The sequence below is a fragment of the Sprattus sprattus genome (genome assembly GCF_963457725.1).
Source record: "Sprattus sprattus genome assembly, chromosome: 1".
Taxonomy (NCBI): domain Eukaryota; kingdom Metazoa; phylum Chordata; class Actinopteri; order Clupeiformes; family Clupeidae; genus Sprattus; species Sprattus sprattus.
The window spans coordinates 69,253,606-69,271,935 of record NC_137920.1 but is presented as its reverse complement, the minus strand read 5'-3'; the positions used below and the strand labels follow the sequence as shown (position 1 = coordinate 69,271,935).

General features: G+C 44.6%; 3 protein-coding genes across 3 annotated transcripts; all 3 read right to left on the bottom strand.

Moving 5' to 3' along the window:
* Positions 1-1,808: 1,808 nt before the first annotated feature.
* amer1 (APC membrane recruitment protein 1) lies at positions 1,809-6,124 on the bottom strand. Its single transcript, XM_080853013.1, has 2 exons — positions 6,086-6,124; positions 1,809-5,232 (listed from the first exon to the last, which is right to left on the bottom strand). Exon 2 carries the CDS (start codon positions 5,128-5,130, stop codon positions 2,074-2,076), a length of 3,057 nt encoding a protein of 1,018 aa, XP_080709139.1. The 5' UTR covers positions 5,131-5,232; positions 6,086-6,124; the 3' UTR covers positions 1,809-2,073.
* Positions 6,125-6,512: 388 nt separating this feature from the next.
* On the bottom strand, positions 6,513-8,676 carry asb12a (ankyrin repeat and SOCS box-containing 12a). The gene is made up of 3 exons (XM_080832378.1): positions 8,326-8,676; positions 7,105-7,873; positions 6,513-6,956 (listed from the first exon to the last, which is right to left on the bottom strand). Exons 2-3 carry the CDS (start codon positions 7,865-7,867, stop codon positions 6,808-6,810), a joined length of 912 nt encoding a protein of 303 aa, XP_080688504.1. The 5' UTR covers positions 7,868-7,873; positions 8,326-8,676; the 3' UTR covers positions 6,513-6,807.
* Positions 8,677-11,615: 2,939 nt separating this feature from the next.
* Positions 11,616-18,110, bottom strand: mtmr8 (myotubularin related protein 8; the record flags this gene model as incomplete). The annotated part of the gene is made up of 14 exons (XM_080856759.1): positions 11,616-11,828; positions 11,923-12,049; positions 12,142-12,264; positions 12,360-12,560; positions 12,662-12,711; positions 12,815-12,940; positions 13,138-13,247; positions 14,047-14,179; positions 14,544-14,678; positions 15,241-15,369; positions 15,758-15,915; positions 16,406-16,568; positions 16,706-16,828; positions 18,087-18,110. The coding sequence occupies 14 exons, from the start codon at positions 18,108-18,110 to the stop codon at positions 11,616-11,618; spliced, it is 1,815 nt and encodes a 604-aa protein (XP_080712885.1).
* Between the last annotated feature and the right edge of the window lie 220 nt (positions 18,111-18,330).

Here is an 18,330-nt window from a genome sequence, read left to right as displayed (position 1 = left end):
TGCCTGACAGAAAAGTGATGGTCGCCACTGGTGGTTTCACTCAGTCCCACACACAAACGCGCACACAGAAAACCCACAGACACAGCTCACTGAAGATGGTGTTTATTTTCAGCTGAAGAAGGAGGATATGATGGAGCCGGGTTCTACAGTCTGCGTGAGGTCTACTAAAGCACTGAAGGTGATGTTGGTTCATCTCAGCTGCAGTAGCTGTGGTGTTGAACATGAAAGGCTATGATTGTTCTAAAAACGTTCTGCTGAAGTGCTGGAACATTCATTGTCTGTGTATATACATCCAGAGATACAAAACAGATTGTTGCGATGGTTTTGACGGACCGGTGCAAGCAAAAAGAATGTCATGTTCACCTTCAGGACCATAAGATCAACATGGTGTAAACACAAAACACACTAAAAATCATTTCAGCTATGGAGCCAAGATTGTTTTTCTTTTTTTTCCCCCCTCTGCACACAAACTCTCTCTCCATACCTGGAGACAACACATCTGATACATTAAGAGGACAGGGTCGACTTTGGTGTTCAACTTCACTGACCACGAGATATTCCGCAACGGCAGTTTTGACATTCAGATACAGCGTGAGAAAAAGAAAACTTTTAGTGACAAGCGACTCACATTTGTCCATGATGTAGAGTGCACCAAGAGTCCAGCTGGTCATGGGAGCTACAGCAGTGACGTGCCGTGAACATGGCAGTGATTTACATTCTTAATGCCCACTCACCGACTAGGTCCAGGAAATGAAGTTCACTATGAAATTGTGGAGGAACTGATTTGCAATGTCGAAAGTTTAAACTCTTCAGTAATCTATTCATGTCTAGTTGTTGATACTAGGAGTACGGTCATTGCTTAGTGCTAACTGTTCACTAATCCTTGAGGTAATCTATTCAGTATTTTTTTTCAAATATATTCCAGAACTGGTAACATACTGAACTGCCATTCAAGGCGTGTCATAACATCCGGTGTGGTTTGAGGACAACACAACTTTCATTTTCTTATGTAGGCAAGAGAGGCATTTGAGCTCAACACACAGTTAAAAATCATTCAAGGAAAAAGCTTTTAGACAGGAGAATCTGAAGTTACGGCAGGTTATGTCAATACCTAGTGCTTGCAAGTGACAGTTCATTTCTCTCTCAGTACACATAGAATAACATGGTATAGTGAATACTAAAATGGCTTGTGTAACAAACTCGGATAACACTAACCAAAATGATAGAATGATAGAAGCTTTTTGGGACCATCCAGCACTGTAGTGTACACCATGTGAGTTGCACGATTACAAAATCATCAACAGAACACAACGATAATAACAAATAGTACGTAGTACAAATGAAGATCAAAATACAATAAAACGATATAAACAACAAATGGAGAGCAAAACTCTCACAAGTAGGAACAGTGTAAACACTAAAATACTGGTAGTGTAACAGACAAAATATCAGAAAATACAGAAAAAAGGATGAAAATGCATCAAACATGTCATTCATACATGACGTAAAAAATAGACATTTTTGACACTTCAAATGCACCATCACGGCATATGTATAAATTTGAGTGCTAGCACCTATACTGTGTCTGGCATACTGTATGACTGTGAGAAATTTCACCTGTAATAAATCAAACACCGCCATTTGAATTTGGACCGAAACAGTTGAACAGTAGAAAATCGCTACATAAACGCAACACTTGACATGAAAATAGTGTTGTGTGGTATGTGCTATCATTTCAAATGTATGCACATTGAGAATGAGAAGATGCTAGCTTATTCATCAGCAACGGTAAAACATAACTACACAGAATAAGGGCTGGAAAAGATAGAATGATAAGGACAAAGAGTGTATGCATGAGTATATGTGTGTGTGAGAGAGAGAGAGAGAGCCAGAGAGAGAGAGCCAGAGAGAGCGAGAGAAAGAGAGAGAGAGAGAGAGAGAGAGAGAGAGTGTCTGTGAACGAGCACAAACTTGGTATTCCAAAGTAATGGATAGTGCTGAGGAGACCTTTGGTGATGACAGTCCAGGACTCGTGGGATCTCCAACTGCAGATTGCATGTCCAAGGGCCTTGATTATGTGGTGCGTTTGGTCTGAGTGGGGCCATACCCCACCTCCACTGCCTTCATACTCTTACCCACCAACCCACTAACATCCCGCTCTTTGTCTGACCGGGCCCAGGGGCCAGGGCCCCCACCAGAGCTAGGGCCTCGGTGGGGAACTCCCTGCGTAACCCCAACTGGGCGCGCTTTGCCCTGTGAATGACCTGGCTCTGCAAAGCCACACGGGTAAAAAACCTCCACGCCCTCTCCTGAAGTACGGCCGGCTCCCAGAAACGGCATGTTGCCCCCCGCTGCTGGGATACGGCCACGGCCGCAGAAGGAGGGCCCTGCCTGCAGAGGCAAGTCGGAGGGCCTGATGGCAGCCTGGAGGGCTGGCTTGCTGGCAGGACGCATGTCAGGGGGAGGGGGGAACGCAGAGGGCTGCTTCTGGCTGAGGGATGCGGAGTAAGAGACGGAGACAGGCTCCCGGGGACCCTGACCGTGCCTCCGGCCGTCCCTGGCCACCTGCTGGTTCAAGCCGCACCTGGTATCGGTGACAGAGAGGTGTCCGTTCTTCCTACGGTGAAGCGAGCCAGTTCTCACGCCCTCGTACTGGGCTCCAGGGGACGCGTCGTTCACGCACAGCTCCAGACTGTCGGTGTCGAGCGAGCGGCTGCGGCGGTTCAGAGCCAGCGGAGCGGGCGTGGGCTGGCAGGCCCGGCTGAGGTGGCGCGGGAGGCTTGTGATGCCCCAGGTGTCGCCCAGCAGCAGGCTCTGTTCGTAGGCGTCGAACATGCGCTCGTCGCACTCCGCGAAGGCGTCCTTCTGCAGGTAGCAGCTCTCATCCTCGAACGGCTCGAACGGAGACGCCAGCTCCTCCTCGCCCTCGCCCAGCTCGGTCTGGTGTTCAAACTCCCCCTCGTTTTCCATGTCCACCACGTCAAAGGTCACAATAGCTGGCAGGGCTTGTAGGTTCTGGCCAAAGGGCGAACCGGACTCGGACCCATCCAGACTCTCCGTGGAGTTACAGTAGACGTGAGAGTGTTTATTGAAATCCACCAGCGCCTGGGAGAAGCACACCGTCAGCTCCTCTTGGGACTGGTTGCTGGGCAGTGAGGGGCCGTAGGGGTGGGCGGACAGTGGGCCGCGCTGGTCTCGCTTCAGGTAGGGTCCCGACTCCTGCACTGGACTTGGGATCTGGGAGAATTTGGGATTGTCCGGTGTCTGGGGACCTTCCCCTCCATCCGAGAGAGGAGCATCCTCTAAGGTGTGGTGCACGGGGGCTATCCTGGTGCCTCTGGGGCTCAGGGGATTCTCCATCTGTTTCTTACCCGCTTTGCAGTTGCTAATAGGGAGGTCCGTGTCGGGGTAATAAGGGCCTCGGTTGAAGAGCAGCGGCTCTTTGGTGGTCTTCCTGAGGCTCTGCAACTCGCAGCACAAAAGCACCTGCTGGATCTTATTCAGTCGGTCCTCCTCGGTCTCCATGGCACATGTATCCATGGCGCCAGTCTTCGGAGTGTTAACGGGGCTACCTTTAACCTCAGCGCTTCCTGGCAGGGGCATCCCTAGGAAGCTGCACGGGTCGCTGTGTGGCAGAGGGGGGCTGAGCAGCCGGTCGTCAGGCTCAAAGAGCTCGTACAGGGCGTCGCCACTGTAGCTATCGCGTGGCAGTCGCTCTGGCCTCGCCCGGTCGCGTGTGTCCTCGTCCGCTCCGGGCGTGGTGGAATCGTAGTAGCCTTCGTCGCTGTTGGGAACCGACTCCTGATGGTCACTCTGAGGAGTCATGAGCTCCCCGGGGCTCAGGACTGTCTCCAGCACTCCTAGTGGGCAGCTGATGGTATTGCTGCTGCTGCTGGTGCAACCACCAATGCTGGTGGGGGTGGTGATGGTGTGCATCGAGCTGATAGGCTGGTCTGGGGTGATTGGCAGGCTGTCAGTTTGCTGAGCGGGGACGTAACACACCTCATTCCCAGCCTTGCTTTCCCACAGGCCCTGCAGGTAGTCGCCGTCCACCTCATCCGGCGTGGCCATCTCCTCGCCGCCGCCCTGATATGTGACGAAACACGAGCTGCGCTTCCCGCCGTTGCGGCTGCCCCGCTCCCCTGACACAGAGCTCTCGGCAACGCTGTCGTCGTCCTGGTCCGCGATGATGTCCCCACAGCCTGTGAGCGAATCGAAGCTCTTCAGGGACGAGACGTCACCGAAGACCAGACTGGCGTGATCGGAGGACGAGGACACAGCTGGCGGGTCACTGTCAGCAGCACCCTCTGGGTTTTGCTCAGCGAGCCGCACCAGCTCAGAGTCGTCACACAGGGGCTGCCGATATGTGGCAGGAACAGCCCTCGTGATAACCTCTGTCTCTTCTTCTGCAGCTTCCTCCACTTCACTCCTCTCTTCCTCCTCGTCCTCCTCTTCCTCAGGGGGTCCCGTTCTCCCCTTCCTCTTCTCAGGCACTAACACTTCAGCTTTCATACATTCAGTGGCAGTGGACGTTACACACTCACTGCCAATAACTGAGTCAGGCACAACCGGTTCCACCACACCGCTCAGGCAGTAGTTGCTGTGATGTCCAACAATCACCTGGGCAACAGGCACGTTACAGGCACTGGGCAACATTTCCATACTTGAAATTTTCCCCATTTCCACATTCTTGCTCCTCTTGGGTCTCCTGAAGCTGCTGAAGAGGCTGCGGAAGCCCCTCCTCTGCCAAGGCAGGAACTGCGATTTCAAAGTCTCTGTTCCCTTCTGGGATTCGTTCCCTCCTCCGGAGTCTCGCTGCGTGCGGAACTCAAAGTCCCCCGCTGAGACGTCGCCGCTTCCCCTGACTGCGTCGTCCCAGCATCCTGGGCTCACGCAGTCGTGCGTCCTGCTCTTGGTGACGCCAGTCTTGGTAGACCCTCTCCCTTGGCCTTTCCCAAGCCCACCAAACAAGCTAGGGAGGACACAGATACTCTTGCGGCTGCTGAAAAACTTGAAAGCGGTCTTCCTTAGTTTCCCAGGGGGTGGCTGTGGAGGAGGGTGCTGAGGCTCCTGAGAGATGGATTCCAGAAGCTCAGCATCACTGGGCTCAGTTCCCGCAGCGGTCTCCATGGCAAAGCAGGTTAACGCAACAGGCTACATAAGACATCTTTAGGTGCTCGGAAGAAAGATGCTGGGCTTGCCATCTCACACAAGCTATCTGCCATGCTGAACCTGAAATAATAGCAAGGAAATCTATTAGAAACAGCATAATCCATGCCTCATAAAAACATGACTTGGCCAATGGTCCTTATAAATACCCGTTTTGTGAATGACCAAGTCAAACCTAGTAGGCGGGTAAACAGGATATATCAAGAAAACTAAATCCATTTGGGATTACGAGTCTTATTTTATTTGGGAATACGTGTCTGTATTAAGGGCATTTTCTGGTGAAATGTTAGGACGTTAACTGACTTATTGTTAGTTCCAAAGGTAAGCTATAGGCACCACCGATTTATTTACAGACACAAAGGAACCCCATGTGGAACCCCGCTTGCTAACTTGGCAATTCTAGGTGACTGATCTAGTCGGCAGTCGTAACTTGTTGAGGAGGAACCATTGTGCCTTCTTAAAAAAATCCAGGGTTCATCAGAATCAACCACACCAATGATTAAGTCAGGTTGTAACGTTAGTCAGTTAATCCGTCGGCAGCTGTAAACCAAGGTTGGCTAAGGCCTTCGTGAATGCTACCTAGAATAAGGGCATGAAATTAATATGAATCGAGGCAGAAAGCAGACTGTGGTATAACGTTACCCGCCAGCTGCATCTTGTTCATTTGCACAGTTGAAAACTGGTTGACCAAACTGCATAACGTTATAACTTCAAAATCGATTACATACCAGACTTGTGTCTGCTAGCCAGCTGGTGTTATTTGTCACATTTAGCTTGCTATCTAATTTAACGACAATTCAAAATATAGGTGGTCCTTTGCTAGCTAATTATTCTGTACGGTTATGGATTACAGCCCTGTGGATCAGCTTACTTATTGACCCAGCAGTCAAATGCAAACATTAGAAAAATAGCTCACCTTGACTGACGCTAGCATGCTACATCCCGTCACAATAAACAAACCATTCAGGAAAGCTTGGGACTTGATTCACTTTGTTCGTTCGATGCGCGCTAGGCTAACACCACTGGTAGAGCTTCCTGGGCCGAATTGCATGATGGGTATTGTAGGTCTGTATCTGAAGAACCAAAGCTATTACTGATGTGCTGTGCTTTTGAAGTGGTGAAATAGACATGTCTACATTGTTGGGTTGACACAGATCATCACCATCTAGGTCTGCCCTGTTGCAAAGACTTAGTCTCTCAAAATGACAATAATGCACAACCCATGCCTCCGTTTCTGGTTCGACTCTCACAATGAAACAGAGCAGATTAGAGGGCTTAAGACCCGTTTTAAGATCTCATCTCATCGCATACAATATAATCATTATGACAAAACGACAGGCAGACAGAGTTATAGTGAGATTTATTCCACAGAGTTCCAGTATCAATAGTTGCAATTCAAAGTTATAACACAGGCGCGGGTAATCTTTCCAATATCATTAGCTACCTAACCCCCCCTTATATTTAGCCTAGACATTTACAAATAATACCACACAAAAAGCTTTCAACAGGACATATGACATGTAATTTCAAAAAGTCTATTACAGTAATAGCGCTTTGATTATGCAGCAGTTAAATAGTTTCCTTTCTGTAGATAGCATTGAACACTATGTGTGAAAGGCACATATGCTGCTAGCACAGTTAGAGGATCACCCTGTTGGGTATGTGTTTGAGATAATTTATCAGGCAAGGTGGCATTTCGAGACAGTCTATGGAATCAATCGTGTTGATCGTCCGCATATGCCTTCTGATGGACAACCGGCACTGGGAGGTCAGTGATTTCGGACATCCTGTTGAGAAGAGACCAGAAGAGATGAGGAAAAAAAGACATCATTTGTCAAAGAATTATATTATAACTTATAAGTGTAGCGTATAAAGTGTAGTAGTAACATTACATTTTTAGTAATGGCCTTAGAAAGCAAACACCTCACTACTCACCTCTTTCATTTAGCAGTAGTTCCACTGCTTCATTTTGCTTGGTGGTCTTCTCTATGATCAGGGTGGGTAGATACACATTGGCCCCAAAATCTATAAGTAGCTGCACATACTCAACTCCACATCCATGCCTTAAGCAAGTTTCAAGCACAGTTTTAGGCTGCTTCCCCTTGCATGGCAGCCTCTCATCTGGATAGTTATAGTCTGGGTCAGCACCGTACAACAGAAGAACACGAAAGCAGTCAAGGTGCCCATACACAGCAGACAGGTAAAGTGGTCCACTGCATATGGCCACACCTGATGTCCAAAGGGCCACTTTTGACCTGGCATTGACATCTGCTCCATGGTGAAGGAGCTGTCTTAAGATCTCCGGGTCGCCTTCACGAGCAGCTGTGAGGACAGGGGAGCTGTTGTTCTTGAAACTGCCGTTGGGATTGGCCCCAGCACGCAAGAGGGCCAAAACACAGCTGAGGTAGCGGCCACACACGGCAGTGAAGAGCGGGGTTTGCGCTTTCACATCTAAGCAGTCCACCTCTGCTCCGTGCGCCAAGAGCACCTCCAAGCAGCGCAGGTGGCCCTTGGATGCGGCCATGCGGAGGGGTGTTCCAGGCACACCCCAGCCACTACGGTGGTTAATGACCCTCCTGTAGCGTTTTTGAGAGAGGAGCTCCAGTAGAAGCATCTGGTCATCGTTGATCACAGCCTGGATAAGATGACAGATTTCACCACCGTCTTCCTCTTCAACTTCAAGCCTAAGCTGTAGCATAAAACTCTACAGAATGGAGAGATTGTATCAATATCATGTTGTTACATACACATTGGATTGAACCAAATGGCCAATTCTGTAGTATAGTGCAGTTAACTAGGCCTGTCTACCAGTATGTTTATGCAAATTGTGTGAGCCTGCATCATATGTAGCCTCCGTGCTACTCGTCATACTGTTACCAAGCAAAGATATGAGCAGCGTAAACGAGGAAGAAATGGTATTTAAGAAAATCACCCGACGTTACATTATCTGAACGTTTGCCTTATAGGCAAGTCAAACCGCAGTGCATGGTCAGAGGAGGATCTAGCTTTCTTCCTAGTTCGCTAGCTAAGCTAGCCACCCTGGATAATGACGTTACGGTTGATTTGCTCAATTTCAAAGCGACAAATTACAACATGGCTACATCGTCATTTATTTAGCTCCGATTGAGATGTATAATAGACACCAAAATATCCCACCTGTTAAATATTCACAGTAGAATTCCAGCGCAAGATCACTGTAAAATAAACACCAGTAGTGTGGTGTTAGCAGACAGGATAGGCAACGATTTGCGTCAGCAAAGCAACCAGCAGCGGCAGTGCTAGGGCAATCCTTGCCCTAACCAAGCTGTTAGTCGATTGAAATACCTCTACGGCAACTGAAGCTTGCAGTACATCTCAGTACAATGATATAACGCCTTAAAATAATAAATTACAGTCGGCAACTCGGCACTACACTTTGTTGAAGAGGCAAATAGCTGTAGCACTATTCACAGCGTCAAGGACTTATTGTTTTGATGATGTCACTATTCGTCAGACACATGAAGTGGCCACAAGCCAGTCTCAGTCAGCTGAATTCACGAGACCATTCCCTTTCCCTTGTCATACTTAAAAGATTATATCCAACTCAATTCGCAGCTGAACTAATGCAGGACGTATAACACCCTTAAGAACGGGTTGAGCTGCTCAACTTCTTAAATACATTGCCATTTTAGCCTCATTCACTGCACTGAAGCCTGGAAAATGTACCCTTGGATTCCAATAAAGGAGGTTGCATAGGTCATAGCTCATAAATAGGTGCGACTGTGAGTGGACCAAATTGGATCCAGTTCTTTTTCCACTGACTTTGTCCACATACATAGCTTTTAATTAAGCAAAATACACGAGTTAAAAAGCTGATTGCCTTTTATCAGGGCAAACTAATATAGGTAAAAGTATTTGTCTGTCAGCCAATTTAAGAGCCTTTTAGATGCTAAGGATGTGCCTCAATGCTGTTGTTTTAAATGATTCTGATTTTTTTTTTTTACTTTACATTTTTCTATACCTAATTTCTGAGTTGTTTAATGTGTTTTGTTTATTTATTTAGTCTGTTTTGCTTTGTTATGGTTTATTTGTTTATTGTTATTATGTATCCTCAGTCAGGGCATTGCTGCAAAAGAGCCCCGTGCTCAGTCAATTCTCCCTGAATAAACAATGATAATGATGATGAATAAAAATGTTGTCTGCAAAGCAATTATGTCGAGTTCGGTTCTGACAGGCTGGTTTCATTTAAATATAGCATATATTTTACTCAATATCATGAATATAATAAAAACATATATCTCATTTGACTTCTTAAAAATTGTTCTCATCAAAATAGCCTACATTTGAATTCTGGCAAATATTTTAGATTCAGGATAAGCTGTTTATGAAAACCATAGAAAGATGTCAAACACAGTGGTAATGGGAAATCCTTGCTTTAAAAAAACTACCAGTTTAGTCTTGTCATCATGAATTTTTCTGTTAATTATGTATTGGCCATGTTTATTGACAATAGATCTGATAAATGAGCTTGTCTTTTCACACTGCCATTCAAGGACTCTCAAGAAACACCACAGACAGACAACTAGCTAATATATGGCGCAACTGTTATAGTTTTAGCAATACAAATGATAAAATATAAACAATTCTGACTTTTGTTCAGATTACACATGACCATTAATACAAACTTTATTCTGATCATTGATTAAGGGGAACAGTCTGAGTCAATGACAAGTGCCATCAGAATATATAAAAATCATGACATGAATCAGGAAGCAGCTCTCCAAACCAAAAGTTCATCTGTAAAAAACATGAATTCACAAAGCCCAAAATGTTTTATCAACAAGGACTTTTAAAAAAACAGCATGTACAGCAGCATACTTCACAAGGAGTATTTCCACACAGAAATGTCAACAAAGAATACCAAAAAACAATAAAGTACTAGATGAAAAGTAAATACATAAAGTGATACATACAAATGTCAACTTATTTACTTTCAATAACCATAAAAGGCATTGTGCCCTGAACTTCAGCAACATTCCCTTTATGTTCACCAGGACTTGAATTGACAAGTATTGCATAGAGGTATGCAAACTATTCAGGGGCAGAGACAGATGGGATGACAAAGAAGGAGATAACTGAACAGACTTCAGTCAAAATATCCCTTTTTAATGGTGACAGCCTGGTGGACATCAGCACAAAGATCTCCCATCTCCATAGCAACAGCAACAGCCTATGGCTGGTTCCCTTCTGAAATATCTACCTTCCAACAAGTCTAGTTTGACAATCTTCCTACTCCATTTTTGAACAGGTGGAGATTTATTAATTTGGAGCTATTCAGCACAGTAGACGTACACACATACCCCCTGCCCAAAGCTTCTTAACGTACAAAATGCATGCACAAAGCTGGCAACAAAATCAACAGATTTGCTTGTAACAGTTCTTACAGAGAAAGAATAGCTTGGTTTGCATCCTGTAAGTAGCAAAGAACATCAAGCAAAAGCACTCATCCAGAATTTCTCAAATCACAGAGATAGTTTCCTCAGTATGAACTGAAGCTTTACAAAACAACCATCGGTCCCCGTGGCATTCAACCAGTGTGTGTGGAGCCCTAGTTCATACGGCAACTGGAAAGACTTTGGATTAAAATGAACATAAATGGCACTTCAGGACAAATTCTCAAAACACATCAGCTTCACGTAGGCAGTGCTTTGCTACTTTGGCCAACAGGAAACACTAGTATTGCAGTTTCAATTCCCTTTTCAACCATGGCTATATTAAGCTCACAAGTGGTATGTATATATGAAATCATGAATACACTTTGAATAACAAACATGTCAACATCTTGGTGGAAGGAATAAAAAAAAACTGAATGTACAAAAAAAAACACCATTAAAAAAAAAACCACAAACATAAGGTGAAACCTGGATTTGATCATAGCCTCTTTTTTTTTTTTTTTTTACATAGCATTCCTTTTGAAATGGCAGCCAAACTATTTGAAAGTGATTTTAACTGAAATGTGATGCTGTGGACACTTTTAAAAAGTATTACGATGTGAAGACGTTGAACCTGCATTGACTGCAAAACAAAACAATTACAAGGAATATTATTGCCTTGCCATAAAATGATTGAATGACTTTATTAAGGAACTCCGCCACTAGCTGGATTCTTAATCCAGTTTGTGGATCCCATGAATTGCTGAGCTGAGATATCTCTCACTTATCAAGATATCAATCTTGTGGAGCATAAATGCTGAAATATGAGCTTGTGTTTCCCGATCCCTTTAGCCGGTGCATTGCTAATAAAGGCTAGAGCGACAGTCGCCCCTTTCAGTAATGAGTGCTATTTATTTCCCAGCGTACTGGAGCGTGTGCTTCTCTGGCTCGGGGCCCTTGCACAACTTATTCAACACCGCCTATTCCTGGAAGTTCACAGACGCAGCTTTACCCGTTTTGACAGTCATGTCAGAATCAGAGTCTGGTCAAATGCTCCGCCTGACCGCCGTTGGTGCATTCACCACTCGAGACTGTGTCCTCACCCGTTCCATTTTTCAAGCAGTTGACATCCCCGTATGACTGGTTAAGAGGTGGGGTAGGAGTGGACAGTGATTGGCTGCATTGCTTGGTAGGTACTCCGATTGGTCCAGCAGGATCTGGCAGGATTCCATCAGCAACTGCTAACTGCTACAAAAGGGAAACAGAAACATTTTATTAAAAAAAAAAAACATTGAAAACAACACCACAACTTAAGACTATATTTTCCCTGAATTCTACTAACCCTTTGTAGATCTAACATATTTTTCTCCCCCTCAGACTTCTTCTGGGTAAGAGAGAGCAGATGGTCCAGCACAGACTGTTTAGGGTGCATGCCCGTATCATAGTGGTTGTACAAGCCACACCAAAGCCTACAAAAAAAAAAACAAAGACACAATATCAGAAGTCTTTCACTGACTGGTACTTCTTGTGTATAGAGCTGGTATCTAATCTAATCACGTACTTGAAATGCAAGGGCAGAGTGTTTGGTCTCAGTGGACCCGTCTTGCGTTTGTAAAGTGGGTTCCTGAACTTGTTCTCCTGCTCCAGCAATAATGGCCATAGAGAGAATGTCCTTTCCTGAAGCCTGAGGTAGGGCACAGAAGGCAATGAAAAACCAGTTTCAGTGCATGATCGAAAAAAAAATGCAATCTGACTGAGTGTACTCGCTGGCACTCTCACCGCATCTCCTTTCTCTCTTTCTGGCAGTTTCCTAAGAAGTTTCCATATTGGCACGCGAAGACGTTGTCATGGATGTCAATGAGAAACCTCTCGTTGAATTCGAACACACAGGGAAACTGCTCCGTCAGCTGCCACACGCACTCAACAAACTGAGTGAAGACCGGAGACACCTCCTTAGGGTCGCCGTCCAAGTGGCCGCATCTGCAAACACCAACACTTGTGTGTAATGCACCCTATCTCAAAAGTGTTGGATTCATGACAGGTTATTGAGCGCAGAGGGGCAATGTAAACCTTATACCTACCTATGTGTGAATTTATGACCCATGGAGATCCATTCTTTTTCAATTAACACCTTGAAGAAAACAGCATTTAAGTAGTACATGGGTGATAAGAGTTTTGCACAACGACTGGATTAATTATAGGAGTTATTGGAGAAGTGTTGGCCCTGTTCTTACCATCAAGCCTTTGATGGTGCGGTAGTATGGGTCCAGGAGGATGCAGGCCAGAGAGCAAACCTGAGCTGTTCGGTCCCAGCCGTCAGAGCAGTGTACCAGCACGCTTGCCTTTTCCTCAATCACCGCCTTTTAAGCCCGCAAGTCAGTGAACACATTTCAGAGGGTCTTGGTTTAAAGGTGCAGGATATTGTTGGTGAAAATCCATCAATTTGGATACAAAATGGTTTTTAATTGTTAAACAACTTGTCTTGGTCCACATTTACATCACCAGCAAGAGCCAAGTGTTTACATTACTGCTCTCATTACTGACACAGCTTCAGTACCTTTGCTAAAAACAGCCCTGCGTCCATCGCAGCCTTTATGTGTCTGAGCCAGCCTGAGTTCTCCAGTCCAGTCAGATGGTCACTCATTGAAGGAGACTTCATTGTGCAAACTAAAGACAAACATACACAGCAACAACATTATAAGCTATAGAATAGCAGCAGATAAGCTACTGTGCATGTTACAGTAAGGCCCAAATATGGAACAGTGTTCAAACTCCAGGAGATCCCCATCAAAAGGGAACGACAGGCAATGAACCGCATGACTAAACCACTCTGCCAGAGGGTGAAGAGGACAGGAGGGGCTTGTTTCAGAAAACGGCGCAACAGGGCAAAGCCTGTGAACTAAAGCGACAATAGGCAGCATTTATCAACAGAAAAGCTGCAGTGCACAAACAGTTTTTTTATAAGAGGCGACTCGCATAAAGCACTGGTTAAGATAAGCTGGTACTCCATACTTTTCTCATGACTAAATGCTCTCTCTAGCACCTGTAAGCTCGGGTAAGCGTCAGCTAGCAATGTCTTATCAGATCTCCACTTTTCCTTTGTGCTTGGGAAAATCCACATGCAGTCATGTGATTCATCTACACAGTGTGGAAATTGATCTATTGCTAGAATTGCTAATTTACCCTTACGATTACGATTACATACAAATATTCGAACATCCAGCTAGAAAGTAACAAAAATGAAAATCCAAAACAGGGAGTCAAAGTCCAACATAAAGAAGTCTATTACCCAGTGGCCAACATCTTTGCTGAACACACTTCTGTGTCCACATGACAAGACTGATGCACAGGACTTCCTGGTAAATGATTTCCCTCCATATAGTTTTGCGGGGCATGCTGATTATATAAACCTAATAAAGATTCCCTGTTTGCACAAAACAAGATTTATAAATGCATAATGAAATACCTTCAAGCAGTTTTTGGAGGCTGTTTCTCATGACATGAATATTCTCAATTGCCTGGAAGTTGAATCGTATATTGGAGTAGTTGTCCTCATTCTCGTACCCTTTCCCTGCAGCTCGATTGGCCATGGCATTCAACTGACAACATAAGGAGAGGTGTTAGCTGTGCGTAGGGTACATAAACAACTTTCAAATTAGTTCCTTATAATGAATACATCTCAATGCAATTCCCAATGTATTTTAATTCAACCTAAGGAATTTTGGTTACAAAAAATTAAGAAAAATACTTGGAACCAGCCGGTTATCAACAGACAAATCTGAACATTCCAGCAGCTCATCAATTAGGACGCCATTTAGAGCATACCACCTTGTGTGACTGTTCCTCTGCCCCCCCTCCCCCCTCCCACCCACTGATGCCTTAAAGCTAAATTAGTCTGTAGAGCATCTCACTGATTTTCGAGTTCTCATAACAACATGGTTCGTGGCTGTGAATGCTGTATACCTTAGGTCTGGTGTCCACCACATACATAAATGGAGAGTTTGGGTTGGCTTGGCAGATGGCCTCCAGCATCTGTTCATCCTCCAGACAACGAGAGCTGAGGCCAGACAAAGGCTGGCTGCAGCGACAGATAGCTGCCTACAAACCAGAAAAATCCAACCGTGTCCATCAGCCATGATCACGTAAGTCAAGTGAACTTACACCGTTGCATTATTTTGTAATACACTGCAACTCCCTGTCAATCATTCAAAAGACATTAGCTAAACCTTGGACACGTTTAGCATGTTTTGCACTTTGCATGACAAGTTAGCATGGCAATCAGTCTGCAAACAGCACCGGGTTAAATGTGGAATGTGGTAACTGTGTTTTGAGAGAGTGTGGCCCGAGGTGCGCTATTAATACAGCCCCACAGCTCTAGGTAGACAACACTGACGCTTAGCAGACAGAGCTGCAGTGGTCCTGTGATAAGCATCAGCATTTCAAGTGAGAGAACTGGGGCTTTGCAGATGTCTGACTGATTTAAGAGCTTCTTTGTTCAAAACATCCAATAGTTGATACAAATGGTGTGTGGAACTGAAAGGGGAAGGAATATAATCTTGTTTTGAGGTAACTCTGAAAACATTTTACATTTTTAAGGTCTGCATTTATTCTTGAAAAGCCTGCCATGTCTAACAACTGATAGGCCAGCGTTGGCAATTACCTTGGTGTCTTTGTGATAGTAGGAGAGGACGGGTAATCTCCCCCTACTTCTGAACTTGGCGCTGCCCAGTATGGTTGCTCGGCTGGCATCTTTAGGGACCCAGAGCATTGCTGGATAAGTGCTGCACATCTGAACCGACACAGTTCAGGGGGGGATATGGAATGGGACAATATGAACAGCTGTTAGAAATGACTCACAACAACAGACATCTGTGACAGATGAAACAACTGGGTCGCATAAGATTGTCAGAGACTGTGAAAAGAGGGCCGGATGTAACACTAAGAATACACTTGCCACAATACCAAAACGAAATGATCCTCCATGCCCCCAAAAATGAATATATCATCTAATCTTCCAGTCTCCTATTATCAACAGAAAAACCTAAAATGGCTATGTGACTATGTGAAAAGTTCATACGTCCATCACATGTAATAAGATCTACACAGCTAAATCATAACCAGACAAATGTGCTGTGAAAGAAAGAGAGATGAATAACGTAGAAAGAGGAAGATGCTACCTCATATTCCTTATTGAGTTCAGTAGTTTCCCAGTGATCATTGGGCAAACCCATTCTTCTGAAATCTGCTGCCAAATCCACGGCAACCCATCCTTCTCTCCTCTCCTCCTCATTTTGTTTGGGATTGTAGAGAAATGCATAGAGTTCATCAAGCCTCACTGAAACACACAGAAAGACTGGGTTCACCTTTATGTCTCTGTTGTTTGAATGCTGAAATGCATATATATACATATATGTGTGTGTGTGTGTGTGTGTGTGTGTGTGTGTGTGTGTGTGACTGTGTGTGTGTGACTGTGTGTGTGTGTGTGTGCACATGTATGTATGTCTGAGAAAGAGAGAAAGAGTACTACTAGAGTGTCTACTTCAGCGGTTATGTGCACTGTTTTCAATGAAGGACACTGCCCTATACTTGTTGTACATGTTATATATGTCGGTGCTAATTATGGAGACAAATACCAACTTTGCTTTGAAATATGCAGGGTCATTTTTGTCACAACACTCCCTTACTTCTCTGTATTTATCTGATAACTGAACGGAACAGAGCCTCCAAGCTTCATGTTGTGCAATTTGTGTCCACTTGAATGCATCCGGAAACGAGTAGTCCCTTTGTCAAATGATGTACTCGTACATGTGTGGTAAGTGTGTTACCTGGCTGGGACAAGCGTAGCAGTGACTGGTACACATCTTGGCACTCGCTCTCTCGGGGCACGAGGAGGTGCAACTGGTGGAAGGTCTTGCAGCGGATGACCAGCGGGCAGCCAGAGGTACTCAGGGGAAGTTTCTCAACCGAGGAAATATGATGATGCAGAATCTGCAATACACAAGGGGGGGGGGGGGGGGGGGGGGGCGCATGATGCATCATGACAAACAACAATGAGGCAGCCTAGAAGATCTCAGTGGATTTCTTAATACACTTTTAAATGGCAAGACCATACAATAATACAATACCCAGGTTTCCTGTCTGGTGTTATTCGATGTTTCCACATAGATGAGATGAGTGGCAGTAAGGTAGAGTGTGCCAGTGGCTGATTTCTTGGTGCCATATCTGTCAAGCAGCTTCACATGTTCAACCTACACAAGGACAACATTTAGCCTACTGAGAGAAATCATTAAGATAGACTTTTTTTTACATAGGGTATTCTTTAACGTAAACATGCTATGCATGCACACACTGATATATGATCCATGCTTTCTTATGTGGTTGTGCGAGAGAGTGTATTCTTTGTTGCATAGCCTGGTAGCCTAACTCAACCAACAATATTGCTTGATGCTATGTAATTTCCATCAGGATATCTACTTGTCATCTAATACTACATGTTAAAACATTCTGAGAAGGGGCCCATTTGAGACTTCTATCCCATGATGAAATAAAACTCCTAGGGAAAAAGTTTGAGCTTTTAACTAGGCAAGTGGGGCCACCACAGAACAATGCTTGTCATTTTAAGATACCGCAGAACCAGCAGGAAGAGAGGAAGGGGGAGAATTGTGTTCCCAAGACTTGATGTTCCCATTTTGAATCACATGTATTCCTCATTGTTACACCTACGTTCTGTTTTCTTTTTCTTTTTTCTGAATACATGAGAACTAAGCTTGTCTTTAACCCTGCTCTCCTTTGAATTTGTTTAACTCTACACACTACCCCATATTCCAAATATCTCCAGGTAGGAATGACACACACAAATGAATTACTAACACCGCTCTATTATTGCTGGGAATGCACCAAAGCTTCCTCTGGCTGTGCTGACTTGCAGCAATTCATATCCTGTTTCAAGAGCCTATCCTAGCTGCTGGTATGGCCACTTTTAAGTAACAGTCACAACAGAGATGGTTTACTTATTAAAGCATGTCAACCTCTGTCACATGAACAGATGATGCCAAAACGCACGGTTTGCAACGGGTTTCACACACTACATAATACGGCAGCCACTGGGCCAATCTGTGAATTTAATCTATTTTAAAATAAACATGATTAAATATACATACAGACAGAGAGACGAAACTAATTATGATTTATTAAAAGCAAAGTTCTAGATAGCATAGCTACACTTGACAACCAACCTGCCAGTATTTTACAAATGGAGTCTCGAGCATCTTGTGGGGAAATTATGTGCTTGTAAATTTCATACTTTGACGACAAAATAAGAGTCTAATCCAAAAGCCGCACAATTCTTATTTAAGTAGTTTGATTCATATTAGGGAAACTGTCAAGCTAAGCTATACTTGTGTGAGTCCATCAACTTGGATAGCTGCTGCTGACATATGTCCACCAGTTGCATGGCAACTAACAAAAAGTGACAGTCTGCTACAAACTGCACACAAAACAACCTACCTTTGGTGTTATTATGTGCTCCATTTTTCGCCGAGGGGTATTTGGGGTCCGTCATTCAAAACATAGGTTAACGTTAAAATGTTGCTAAATTTGATTTGTATAACTATGCAGGACTATTCTCTGAATCGCTTTGCTCATTTCCTCAAGAAATCATTTCAGTCGCTTTTTGATCACATGACTCGTCTAAATCACGCGAGAATACAGCCAGAAACCCTCGCTTTACTGTCTTCTGGCTTCTCTGGCT